Genomic DNA, 13,692 nt, shown 5'->3' on the forward strand with positions numbered 1-13,692 from the left:
TCTGATTGAGCAGACCTATGCCGTGCTTACTGTGAATGTGATCTCCGTGGACGCTGAAATAAATAAGCTTTTAAAAGGTGCATAGCTGGCAAAACGCAAATGGAATTAATCCCAGCCAAGGACACAGCAGCCTACATACAGTACACAACAAAAATAATAATCTTAGATTTAAGTGTTCCGCAGGGCTGATAATAGCAGTGGTTGTGGTGCGCTGTGCGTGGAGGGAAGGTCAGAGCAGAAAGGCTTTTGAATGACTGCTGCTTGACCTTTATCAACAATGGGCCGGTGGGAGAGAGAGGTAACCTTCTCAGCAGCCCAACCTTGTCCCTGCTTGCCAGTAGCTGGCTCTGAGCTGTGCTTTGCTGCTCTATAACCAACCTGGTCTCAGAGCATTTCGTATTATTCTTTACGTAAATCCGAGACACTCATTTTAGTAAGATGTGTCAAGAACCAATTTGACTGAGCTTGAAGAATTTTCGAAAGAATAATGGGAAAATGTTGCACGATCCAGGTGTGGCAAGCTCTTAAGAGACTTACCCAGAAAGACTCACAGCTGCCAAAGGTGCTTCTAGAAAGTATTGACTCAGGTGTGTGAATACTTCTGTAAAATATATTTTTCTGTATGACATTTTCTATGAATTTGCAAAAAAATCTAAAAACATGTTTTCACTTCGTCATTATGGGCTATTGTGTGTATCCATTTTGAATTCAGGCTGTATGTAACAACAAAATTAGGAATAAATCAAGGGGTATGAATACTTTCTGAAGGCACTATACATCTACGCTCTAACTAAACATAAAAAAAAATATTGTGTGTGTTTTAAATTAAAATACATTGGTTTTCTCAGAAAATCCCAATTTCTGTCACACCCTGATCCGTTTCACCTGTCTTGTGCTTGTATCCAGCCCCTCCAGGTGTCGCCCATCTTCCCCATTATCCCCTGTGCATTTATACCTGTGTTTTCTGTTTGTCTGTTGCCAGTTCGTCTTGTCTCGTCAAGCGTACCAGCGTGTTTTTCCCATACTCCTGTTTCTCTCTCTCTACCCCGTTTTTCTTGTTTTTCCAGTTTTGACCCCTCTGCCTGCCCTGACCCTGAGCCTGCCTGCCGTTCTGTACCTTACTGGCTCTGCCCTGGATTACCGACCTCTGCCTGCCCTTGACCTGTCGTCTGCCTGCCCCGTTTTGTTAATAAACATCTGTGATTCGAACTGTGCATCTGGGTCTTATCCTGAGTTGTGATAATTTTGGCATGTCCCATGTCATGTTTGTCCGACTTAAAGATTTTAACCCACTTAACATCCCCAACTTTCCCCAAGTGTTCACAACCAATGTAAAGCCCTAATAACATTTGTTGCTTTGACAAAGTGATTTCTGAAGATTTATTATTTATTTCATTTGATTAGTGATTCATGTCCCTCAGGTTTAAGGTCAACTGAACAGACCCTGTTACGTCAACTGAACTCTCGTTTAAATATGGTGACATGATTCCTTTTTAAATGTTTTTTTTCAAAAGGAGTTGGACAAACATGTTTGTTATGACGTTAAAACGTGCTTTTTATGACAAAATGTTAAAATTAGGTGAAATAAAAAGTTACACTACCCGAAAAGGCACTCTATTCGTGGAACAAAACTTCTGTGTTCACTGATCTGTGAAGGGACTGGATAGGTGTCCATTCCTCCCCATTCTATGACCACAGACAGTGCCTACTGTCCTATAGGACCAGGGGCTGTAGAGACCTGTCATCCAAAGGTGCATCAGAGAGTTCCACAAACGCAGAGAAAGTGTGTTTCTCACAGTTCCTCTTTTTCCCTTCCAGGCATCCATTTTCAAACGTCAGGTCTAGCAAATACCTCCGAAGGCATTTCTCTTAGTGTAAAGGATGTCACACTGCTTGCTTAGCCAGTTCCACTTCCTCCCGATTTGGCCCATACCTGGCGTGAACTCAGGACCTCTGCCTTACAAACACACGTAGCCGCCCTCAAGTGTCTTAGCCAATCGCGCCACCTCAAAAGCTAGCTAATGAGGCGACGCAAGCGGGACACTTAAGTGTCCAATATGTCACCCAGGCAAGCAGACCTTTCCTGCAAACAGTAGTCCCACTATAGTGAAAAATATAGATAGAACAAAGAGTACATATGAGGACCCCACCACTGTGTTGTTGGGTAGTTTATAAGGCTGTCCCCCGACCTCATCGATGTAAAATCCTATAGGAAATATAAGAGCTGCCATACAAAACAGGATCACTGTGGAGGAGAGAGAAAACATTTTAGAAACACAGTCGTCTTAAAAACACTATTCATAGTGCATAACATTTAGGGAGCAATATCTCTTACAACATTGAAAAAATAGGCAGCATCAGTGTACACAATGTCAGGCTAAATTCTATATTGCGTTTTCATCGGCATTGAAGCCTGATCTAAGTGACATACTGTATATCATGTTATCATGTAGTGTGAATAGTCTGAATACCTAAAACCACACAGTTATGTCTAGTCATTATGATCAATAACTCCCAGAATAAACTAATTCAGACATTACTCACCACTCTGATATCAAAATAGACCATAGATATTTTTTTAAATATATATAAATATCTTTACACCTGAGCGCTCAACAAAATCTATTTACATTGTCATTACTTTATTATTATACCTCAAGGTCATTTTTGTCCAATAATGATTCAGCTAAAATAACCTCTCGAAGTATAATAATAACAAAGAATGTTTTTCCGTCATATCCCTTGGACCACTAAAATCCCTCCTACTGGTTTTAGGTCTGCTAATAGCAGCCCCATGGTCTCTTTCCCTCTTAAAATAGCAACAGACCCATTTAATGTAGCCTACGTGTTCAAGGAGCCACTCAGCACAGACACAGTTACCACACAAAAGCTTTTCCTAAAATGAAACCCAAGTGACATTAATCTCAAATCAATTCGCTAACATCCATTAGTGATATAACAAGAATCTTAAGGTGCTTTGAAGCTGTAGGCCAACTAATGGCTATGCCTGAAATGACCCTGGCCTATTCCCTAGTCTGTACTACTTTAACCAGAGCCCACATAGGGGATAATGGGGGATTATGTCTGGCCCCACTCATGAATGAAAGGGTGACTTAGTGTTGGCTATGTTTCTGTATTTATCGTATTGTGGTTTTTGTCTCTTTGCCGTCACTGTAAACAAGAACTGGTTCTCCATTGACCTGCCTGGTTGAATAACCGTTAAATAAGTCAAAGTGAAACATACTCCCAGTGAAGGCAATCCAGCGGGCGTAACGAGTGGCTTCACGGTACCAGTGTGATAACACTAGCAGGCCGCAGGTCACCGTGAGGGAGATGATTCCCAGGATGATGAACAAGAGGGTGGTGACCCACTCTGGGGGCAGCCGCGGGGGGATACAGGTCCGATCACGACCGTGGATGGTCTGGCACTGCCGCACCAGGCCTACCGTCAGGGAACCTAGAGACAGAGATCAGTCAGGGTTAGATCACACACGACCAGCAGTCCCGCTGTCAGAGCACCTACAGAGAGAGTGCTTAATCACATAGACACACAGAGGGAGAGTATCTTTCATCACACACAGAGCATACTCTCGCTGGTCAACTGTGCTGTCCCACCACAAGATGTACACATTGTTTTATTAGAAGAAGCATAACCCAGAGCAGCAGATTGCATCAGTTAAGAAATATCCCTCAACTTGTGATGGTGTCACCATTAGATAAGCTAAGATCTGTATGAGGCATGACGGCATTACATCACGTCTGGACTAATGACCTCCCTGGTGACACCGGTTTCCACTTCCAGTCCCCTGTGACCACACAAAGTAGAGCTCAAGGAGGGTTGGTATAATAACAAGGCTGAAGAGTGGGACTCCTAGGCCCTGAACCAATGCCAGGGGTCCCTGAGGAATCAATCAATGGCGTAAGACTCAGATGGCTCAGAACCAGAGCTCCTGACACCACAGAGAGAGATGAGATAAAGGAGAGAGAGAAAAGAGAGAGGGAAGAGAGGCCTTACATCAGAAAGTAACTCACTGCCAAAGAGCCTCTCCTCTCCTGCCCCAAAGCCTGGTGGGTCCAATTATGTCAGTTAGTTAGGCCTGCTGAAGACATAACGCTTTCGACAACAACAAGATCATATACAAACTCCACCCTTCCTGTCTGTCCCTGACCCAACACAGAATACAGTGGCAAGAAAAAGTATGTGAACCCTTTGGAAATACCTGGATTTCTGAATAAACTGGTCATAAAATTTGATCTGATCTTCATCTTAGTCACAACAATAGACAAGCACAGTGTGCTTAAACTAATAACACACATATTATTGTATTTTTCTTGTCTATATTGAATACATCATTTAAACATTCACAGTGTAGGTTGGAAAAGTATGTGAACACCTAGGCTAATGACTTCTCCAAAAGCTAATTGGAATCAGGAGTCAGCTAACCTGGAATCCAATCAATGAGATGAGATTGGAGATGTTGGTTAGAGCTGGTTTGCCCTATAAAAAACACTCACAAAATTTGAGTTTGCTATTCACAAGAAGCATTGCCTGATGTGAACCATGCCTCGAACAAAAGAGATCTAAGATTAAGAATTATTGGATTGCATAAAGCTGGAAAGGGTTACAAAAGTATCTCTAAAAGCCTGGATGTTCATCCGTCCACTGTTGCTACTCTCCCTAGGAGTGGCCGTCCTGCAAAGACGATTGCAAGAGCATAGCGCATAATGCTCAATGAGGTTAAGGAGAATCCTAGAGTGTCAGCTAAAGACTTACATAAATCTATGGAACATGCTAGCATCTCTGTTGACGAGACTACGATACCTAAAACACTAAACCAGAATGGTGTTCATGGGAGGACACCACAGAAGAAGCCACTGCTGTCCAGAAAAAACATTGCTGCACGTCTGAAGTTCGCAAAAGAGCACCTGGATGTTCCACAGCGCTTCTGGCAAAATATTCTGTGGATAGATGAAACTACAGTTGAGTTGTTTGGAAGGAGCACACAACACTATTGGTGGTAAAGAAAGGCACAGCACACTACCATCAAAACCTAATCCCAACTGTAAAGTATGGTGGAGGGAGCATCATGGTTTGGGGCTGCTTTGCTGCCTCAGGGCCTGGACAGCTTGCTATCATCGACGGGAAAATGAATTAAATTTATCAAGACATTTTGCAGGAGAATGGAAGGCTATCTGTCCGCCAATTGAAGCTCAACAGAAGTTAGGTGATGCAACAGGACAACGACGCAAAACACAGTAAGTAAAAGTAAAATCAACAACAGAATGGCTTCAACAGAAGAAAATAGGCCTTCTGGAGTGGCCCAGTTAGAGTCCTGACCTCAACCCGATTTAAAATGCATGACCTCGAGAGCAGTTCACACCAGACATCCTAAGAATATTGCTGAACTGAAACAGTTTTGTAAAGATGAACGGTCCAAAATTCCTCCTGACCATTGCACAGGTCTGATCGGCAACTACAGAAAACGTTTGGTTGAGGTTATTGCTGCCAAAGGAGGGTCAACCAGTTATTAAATCCAAGGGTTCACATACTTTTCCACACTACACTGTGAATGTTTACACGGTGTGTTCTATAAAGACATGAAAACATATGATTGATTCTGTGTTATAAGTTTAAACAAACTGTGTTTATCTATTGTTGTGACTTAAAGAAGATCAGATAAAATTTTCTGACTAATGTATGCAGAAATCCAGGTAATTACAAAAGGTTCACATACTTTTTCTTGCCACTGTATGTCAACTCAGCAACACTCAACCCCCTCGTCAGCTATTAAGGACAATTCACCAGTATAGATTTTTATGAGAGAAATGTAAAATTAAATAATTGTTTCTCGCTCTAAGTCTCTCATGAGGCGAGCAGTTTGCCAGCACCTTGTCACTTCCAGAGGCTCGGGACGGAGCGGAGAGAGGAACAGAGGCTTGGGCAGAGCGGAGAGAAGAACAGAGGATGGAGAAAGAGCGGTTAGAGGAGAGAGGAACTAAGGCTGGAGAAATAGCAGAGAGAGGAAAAGTGGCCTTGGCACAAACATTTTTTATCTATTGGATTAGAGAGATGGATGGAGATGAATTTAGTAATTGGACAGATCGGTCCAGTCCTGCTGAGACTTACAAATACCCCATTATGGCTTTGAAACAAGAACATACTGTACATCACTAAAGAGGGGAGGGGAGGGAGAGAATGAGTATGGACCAATATGATGAGCATCCCTCAAAGGTTTAAGGACATAGTATACTGCCCTTGATGTGAGTATGCTGCCAAAGATTGGAACTTTGTCCTTAGATGCCAGCACTGAGGTTTCGTAATAGCAATTTAGTGATTTGCCATTCGGTGTTCAGTATGTAAAGCACAGGAGGCTCCTGAGGGGAGGACGGCTCATAATAATGGCTTGAATGGAGTGAATGGAATGTTATCAAACACATAGAAACCATCTGTTTGATGTATTCTATATTCCATTTATTCAGTTCCAGCAATTACTATAAGAAAATCCTCCCCAATTAAGGTGCCACCAGCCGCCTGTGATGTCAAGACACACACGTACTGTAAATGTATGTAATGTTGACCACAGCTGTTATGCCATGGCTATTGACATGGCATCCTAATGTATATAATTAATCATTACTAAACCAAACTAATGTGTCATGTTTCCTCATTCATTATAGTGGTCCAGTTTGCTTCCCAGTGACCAGAATCACAAATGAATGGAAGACTAATTATATTTGAACAACCCTGATACAGATCATGTTATAGTACCGGACAGAGATCTGAGTGGAAAACTTCCCATCAATGGTGTTATTTTTTTCCTTTAGCTGATTTGTTTTGAAGATAAACCCTTTCATTAGTTTAGATACAGTTGAAGTTGGAAGTTTACATACGCTTAGGTTGGAGTCATTAAAACTCATTTTTAAACCACTCCACAAATTTCTTGTTAACAAACTATAGTTTTGGCAAGTCGGTTAATTTTTCCAAAAATTCTTTCAACAATTGTAATTTTTCCAACAATTGTTTACAGACAGATTATTTCACTTATAATTCACTGTATCACATTTCCAGTGGGTCAGAAGTTTACATACACTAAGTTGACTGTGCTTTTAAACAGCTTGGAAAATTCCAGAAAATAATGTCATGGCTTTAGAAGCTTCTGATAGGCTAATTGACATCATTTGAGTCAATTGGAGTTGTACCTGTGGATGTATGTAAAGGCCTACCTTCAAACGCAGTGCCTCTTTGCTTGACATCATGGGAAAATCAAAAGAAATCAGCCAAGACCTCAGAAAAAAAAAATGGTATACTTCCACATGACTGGTTCATCCTTGGGAGCAATTTCCAAACGTCTGAAGGTACCACGTTCATCTGTACAAACAATAGTACGCAAGTATAAACAGCATGAGACCACGCAGCTGTCATACCGCTCAAGAAGGTGACGCGTTCTGTCTCCTAGATATGAATGTACTTTGGTGCGAAAAGTGCAAATCAATCCCAGAACAACAGCAAAGGACCTTGTGACGATGCTGGAGGAAACAGGTACAAAAGTATCTATATCCACAGTAAAACGAGTCCTATATCGACATAACCTGAAAGGCCGCTCAGCAAGGAAGAAGCCACTGCTCCAAAACCACCATAAAAAAGCCAGACTATGGTTTGCAACTGCACTTGGGGACAAAGATCGTACTTTTTGGAGAAATGTCCTCTGGTCTGATAATTTTTTTTACAAAAATAGAACTGTTTGGCCATAATGACAATCGATATGAGACGCTTGCAAGCTGAAGAACACCATCCAAATCATGAAGTACGGGGGTGGCAGCATCATGTTGTGGGTGTACTTTGCTGCAGGAGGGACTGGTGCACTTCAGAAAATAGATGGCATCATGAGCAAGGAGAATGATGTGGATATATTGAAGCAACATCTCAAGACATCAGTCAGGAAGTTAATGCTTGGTCGCAAATGGGTCTTCCAAATGGACAATGACCCCAAGCATACTTCCAAAGTTGTGGCAAAATGGCTTAAGGACAACAAAGTCAAGGTATTGGAGTGGCCATCACAAAGCCCTGACCTCAATCCTATAGAAAATGTGTGGGCAGAACTGAAAAAGCGTGTGCGAGCAAGGAAGCATACAAACCTGACTCAGTTACACCAGCTCTGTCAAGAGGAATGGGCCAAAATTATTGTGGGAAGCTTGTGGAAGGCTACCCGAAACGTTTGACCCAAATTAAAAAATGTAAAGGCAATGCTACCAAATACTAATTGAGTGCATGTAAACTTCTGACCCACTGGGAATGTGATTAAAGAAATAAAAGCTGAAATAAATCATTCTCTCTACTATTATTCTAACTCTATCCTGTCATGACAGAATATTTCCCTCTTTAGCAAGCTTACACACCCATTCCATAGCTTGTCAATGATCTAAATGCTACTTTTTGTTCCTTGGCACTCTTGGAGGCCATTTCTAATTCTTGGGACTGTTTTAGATGCGTAACACATCAGGCTTGTCTGATAGCCAGGGCTTTGAGACACAGGAAGGTGTGTGTGACTGTGGGCCAATGTCTGTAGTTAGTAAACACTTCCCCATGCAGCCCCAGTCAGTCCCCTGCTGCTACAGACTTCACTACAGAATACCTGCGTAACAACCAGGAGGCACGTTAGTATAACTCACACACCTCTATAAACTTGTTCAAAGCTTCACCTCCTGGATGAAGTAGAGAGGACAGAGGTTTGCTGTAAACAAATAAACCATAATGCTGACTTTCCAGGATAAAGTTCAGGTGATGAGAGAGACACTTTTGGGTTTATAATAACATTTGCCAATCTGATGATGTCATTGTCAACATCTGTTTATCTGTGAGCAATGAGCATCAACATCTGGGTGCTGCCAAAATGCTAGACTGGCAAATTAACTTAATTGGCAGGAACAACTATGTCTATGCATTTATCCATTTCACATGAACAAAACAATATGTTTGGACCTCAGATACACAAACAGGGCCTTCCAGTCAAGGCAATTTCCTTGATAATTGAGTTGTGAGTGCTTCATCTGAAAGAATTCTACCTCCCAGCGGACCTCATCAGGAAAGACTCCACACATCTCCATTTACAAACAATGCTTCTCTCCACCTGGTAATTACTAGCAGGCAAATTAGGCTGGAACAAAAGGCTTTTAACCCTGCTTGATTTCATACCTTCTCTGTTGTGTGGGATGAAAGGAGGAAGTCTCACAAGGGAAGTCAAGCATGTTTCTGTTCCTTCTATGTATGTTCTACCTGAATGATAATGGACTGTTGTAACAGTGTAATGTAGGCTATAAATTGTACATTTTCAGGTTTGCATAAATTCTCAATGTGCTGAGCACATAAGACAGTTATAACATTGTTATAACCATCTTTTAAAACCTCAGATTCATTATGTGATGTTGGTGGTCTTGTGGGAGGGAAGTGGGATATTATCTCTAGTTTGGTCCTTCCTATGTTTTAATTCTTTGTCCCGGTGTACATGATGTATAAAAAATAAAAAGTATGATCACAAATGATACCGTTAAAATCTAAACACAGGACTCAATAAATTAGATCTCTGTCCTGGTTCCTACCTCACAACAACAAGGGGAAAATGTCACCTATCCCTGTCGTTTATGCAGTAGGCCACAGCATGGAACTACAATCTGCTGACTACAGCTGTAGCTAAAGGTCACCAGCTCATTCCAAGTAGCCAGTTTTGTTGCTGTAGCAACAACAACAAAAAAGCCGTAGCCTACCTTTACTGCTGCACTTCACTTTACCATGTCCTCCGACTGGTGACTGTAGATTAAATACCAATGCCTCAGTCTGTCTGTGTCAGATGCATATAACAGACAGCGAGTGAGTGGAGAGCTGAACAGACCTCCAAGGGCATAGCTGGATAAGTGGCACTCACTTCACATCGCTCAGTCTGACACACTATTTGTCAACGGAGGTGAGTTGGTAGCTGGTACAGGAAGGCTTATATGCCTTGAAGGGACATGGGGTATAAGAGCATGTTGGGGCGGAAAAGTAGAGGGCAGATCATTTATCAGCAGCTGTATTTTGGAGAGTGGTGATGTGGATGTAGGGAGAAAGAGAACAGGAATGCTCTAAGTGTAGCACAACATTTAGAAGGTCTTAGATGAGGCCTCGGTACATTCTGAAGCTCCCTTCACCTGTCAAGAGAAAGGACACCAGAATGCCAAAGTGTTATATTTGGAAAAAGTGTGATTCAAAAAGTTTGGCCAATGTGAAGTGAATTTCTAGAAGAATAGTGTGGCACTGCACATTATTGACAGTCTGCTGTAGCAGCCTAGACACCAACGGTAGACAGATGGTGTGTGCATGGTTGTCAAGTAAATACGTCAATTATGTTAAATTATCTCACCTAACTTACCAGCTGCATCTCCTGTGTTGATCCAGTCCGGATTGGCAATACTGGCGATAGCAAAGATATCTGCTGCTAGAAAGAGACATCCTGATATGACGGTGAGTTTATCCATTTCTCAGACGTGAATGCTCTCTTCTCCTTTATATTGAGTCAAAGAGGAAAGTCTCCTCTATCTCGCCCCCTCCAAGGGCAGATAGGACAAAAGGGATTCAGGCATGGATTTCAACGTCCCATATCAATGTTTTGGTCATGCCCAGTGGATGTATTGTCATCGTCCTCTTGGTAGAAGGGCAAGCCTCTCATCTTTACGCAGCAGTCCTGGTGTAGGATTTATGCAAAGCCGTTTCCTTTCATTGCCTTATAACTATCGACTATGGCCCTGGCTATGAACGCCCACTGTTTCACCCATTACCATAGCTCAGTATTGCAACAGGGTAGCTTATGGTGTCCGGAAAATATATTTGAAAGATGAGTTGAAGGAAAACTCAAAAGATCTGCGACCATTTTCGCCGAAATTATGTTATTTAAGAGATGCTTGCAAGAGTGCATATTATACCGCTTCTTTCCTGTGTCCGTTTATCTTCTCTATCTGAGATTTCCTCATTGCAAACAAATGGAAATTCCATAAAATACATATATTGTATGCAATGGTCAGATTTCATAATCTGCCAATACTCCCTTCAATAGAAATACCGTTATTTGTCCCTCCTGTAATGCCCGTCTAATGCCCGTCAGATGTATCCATTCGAGGTTATAATGTAACCTGTAATGCCCGTCAGATGTATCCATTTGAGGTTATAATGTAGCCTAGCAATTTAGTGAAGGGGGAATCAGCTCAATGGAATCAGCGGTAACAAAACTCGCAGTTCTCTGGCAATGTGAAACAAGCGACATTGAGGTCACGTGGTCATTCGGCAAAATGTCTAAATAAAAGTCCCCCAGAAAAAATGTAACACGACTGTTACAGGATGTTTTTCTGATATATAGTTTAAAGTGACTTAAACATGTATTTATTCATTTAAAAAACTAACAATATATTAACGAAATAAATAAACAAATATCTATTTTCTGTCTATATTTTTTACTATAATGATACAACAATAACATTACTGTTGCTGGAAGTTTTAATCGTTTTAAACTATAATTTTTGTAAATTTTATTTCACCTTTATTTAACCAGGTAGACCAGTTGAGAACAAGTTCTCATTTACAACTGCGACCTGGCCAAGATAAAGCAAAGCAGTGCGACACAAACAACAACACAGAGTTACACATGGAATAAACAAGCGTACAGTCAATAACATAATAGAAAAAAATCTATATACAGTGTGTGCAAATAAGGTAAGATTAGGGATGTACGGCAATAAATAGGCCGTAGTGGCAAAGTAATTACAATTTAGAAACTAAACACTGGAGTGATAGATGTGCAGAAGATGAATGCGCAAGTAGAGATACTGGGGTGCAAAGGAGCAAAAAATAAATAACAATATGGGGATGAGGTAGTTGGATGGGCTATTTACAGATGGGCTATGTACAGGTGCAATGATCTGTGAGCTGCTCTGACAGCTGATGCTTAAAGTTAGTGAGGGAGATATGAGTCTCAAGCTTCAGTGATTTTTGCAATTCGTTCCAGTCATTGGCAGCAGAGAACTGGAAGGAAATGTGGCCAAAGAGGAATAGGCTTTGGGGGTGGCCAGAGAAATATACCTGCTGGAGCGCGTGCTACGGGTGGGTGCTGCTATGGTGACCAGTGAGCTGAGATAAGGCGGGGCTTTAACAAGCAAAGACTTATAGATGACCTGGAGCCAGTGGGTTTGGCGACAAATATGAAGCGAGGGCCAGCCAACGAGAGCATACAGGTCGCAGTGGTGGGTAGCATATGGGGCTTTGGTGACAAAACGGATGGCACTGTGATAGACTGCATCCAATTTGCTGAGTAGAGTGTTGGAGACTATATTGAAAATGACATCGCCGAAGTCAAGGATTAGTAGGATAGTCAGTTTTACGAGGGTATGTTTGGCAGCATGAGTGAAGGATGCTTTGTTGCGAAATAGGAAGCCGATTCTAGATTTCATTTGGATTGGAGATGCTTAATGTGAGTCTGGTAGGAGAGTTAACCAGACACCTAGGTATTTGTAATTGTCCACATATTCTAAGTCAGAACCGTCCAGAGTAGTGATGCTGGACCGGTGGGCAGGTGCGAGCAGCGATCGGTTGAAGATGATGCATTTAGTTGTATTTGCATTTAAGAGCAGTTGAAGGCCACGGAAGGAGAGTTGTATGGCATTGAAGCTCGTCTGGAGGTTAGTTAACACAGTGTCCAAAGAAGGGCCAGAAGTATACAGAATGGTGTCGTCTGCATAGAGGTGGATCAGAGAATCACCAATAGCAAGAGCGACATCATTGATGTACACAGAGAAAAGAGTCGGCCCGAGAATTGAACCCTGTGGCACCCCCATAGAGACTGCCAGAGGTCCGGACAACAGGCCCTCCGATTTGACACACTGAACTCTGTCTGAGAAGTAGTTGGTGAACCAGGCGAGGAAGTCATTTGAGAAACCAAGGCTGTTGAGTCTGCCGATAAGAATGCGATGATTGACAGAGTCGAAAGCCTTGGCCAGGTGAATGAATACGGCTGCACAGTGTTGTCTTTTATCGATGCCGCTTATAATATTGTTTAGGACCTTGAGCGTGGCTGATGTGCACCCATGAACTACTCGGAAACCAGATTGCATAGCGGAGAAGGTACGGTGGGATTCGAAATGGTCGGTCATCTGTTTGTTAACTTGGCTTTCGAAGACCTTAGAAAGGCAGGGTAGGATATATATAGGTCTGTAACAGTTTGTGTCTAGAGTGTCTCCCCCTTTTGTTATGCTGGTGAATGAGGACCCAAAAGCGACTTAAGAGAAACAGAGTCTTTAATCCAGTCTTAAACAAACAATGATACTCCTGGATATTATCATAGGAAAATCCAAAACAGGAAACTGAAATCCTCTCGTCAGTAGAGAGGAACGACTGGAGACGCGACCACAGACTGCAGGTCGCTTCAGGAAGGCACAGGCCGTAGCTGACATAGACACCTGCTCATACGCAGCATCTGAAGAAGGCAAAAACACGACAGGGCGGAACAAGGACACAGAACAGCAAACATCAAACAAGAATCCGACAAGGACAGAAGCGGAAAACAGAGGGAGAAATAGGGACTCTAATCAGAGGGCAAAATAGGGGACAGGTGTGAAAGAGTAAATGAGGTAGTTAGGAGAATGAGAAACAGCTGGGAGCAGGAACGGAACGAT

At 42.1% G+C, this 13,692-nt stretch overlaps 1 protein-coding gene across 2 annotated transcripts; it reads right to left on the bottom strand.

Moving 5' to 3' along the window:
• Positions 1 to 1,369: 1,369 nt before the first annotated feature.
• On the bottom strand, positions 1,370 to 11,282 carry LOC139580702 (uncharacterized protein C16orf52 homolog B-like). Of its 2 annotated transcripts, none has more exons than XM_071409633.1 (3): positions 10,404 to 11,282; positions 3,245 to 3,457; positions 1,370 to 2,245 (listed from the first exon to the last, which is right to left on the bottom strand). In XM_071409633.1, exons 1-3 carry the CDS (start codon positions 10,507 to 10,509, stop codon positions 2,061 to 2,063), a joined length of 504 nt encoding a protein of 167 aa, XP_071265734.1. In that variant the 5' UTR covers positions 10,510 to 11,282; the 3' UTR covers positions 1,370 to 2,060. The 2 variants fall into 2 exon arrangements, with proteins under 2 accessions (XP_071265734.1, XP_071265733.1); XM_071409632.1 differs by having other exon boundaries at positions 10,395 to 11,282.
• Between the last annotated feature and the right edge of the window lie 2,410 nt (positions 11,283 to 13,692).

Source organism: Salvelinus alpinus, chromosome 7, assembly GCF_045679555.1.
Source record: "Salvelinus alpinus chromosome 7, SLU_Salpinus.1, whole genome shotgun sequence".
Taxonomy (NCBI): domain Eukaryota; kingdom Metazoa; phylum Chordata; class Actinopteri; order Salmoniformes; family Salmonidae; genus Salvelinus; species Salvelinus alpinus.

What these genes read in the sequence shown, in the direction of transcription:
- LOC139580702 (XM_071409632.1), bottom strand. Translation starts at nt 10,509, where the DNA reads ATGGATAAACTCACCGTCATATCAGGATGTCTCTTTCTAGCAGCAGAT. An exon ending in AGATGCAGCTGGTAAGTTAG is followed by an intron (nt 3,458 to 10,394) that starts GTGAGATAATTT and finishes CTCTGTCTCTAG; the next exon opens with GTTCCCTGACGGTAGGCCTG. An exon ending in CTGGATTGCCTTCACTGGGA is followed by an intron (nt 2,246 to 3,244) that starts GTATGTTTCACT and finishes TCTCCTCCACAG; the next exon opens with TGATCCTGTTTTGTATGGCA.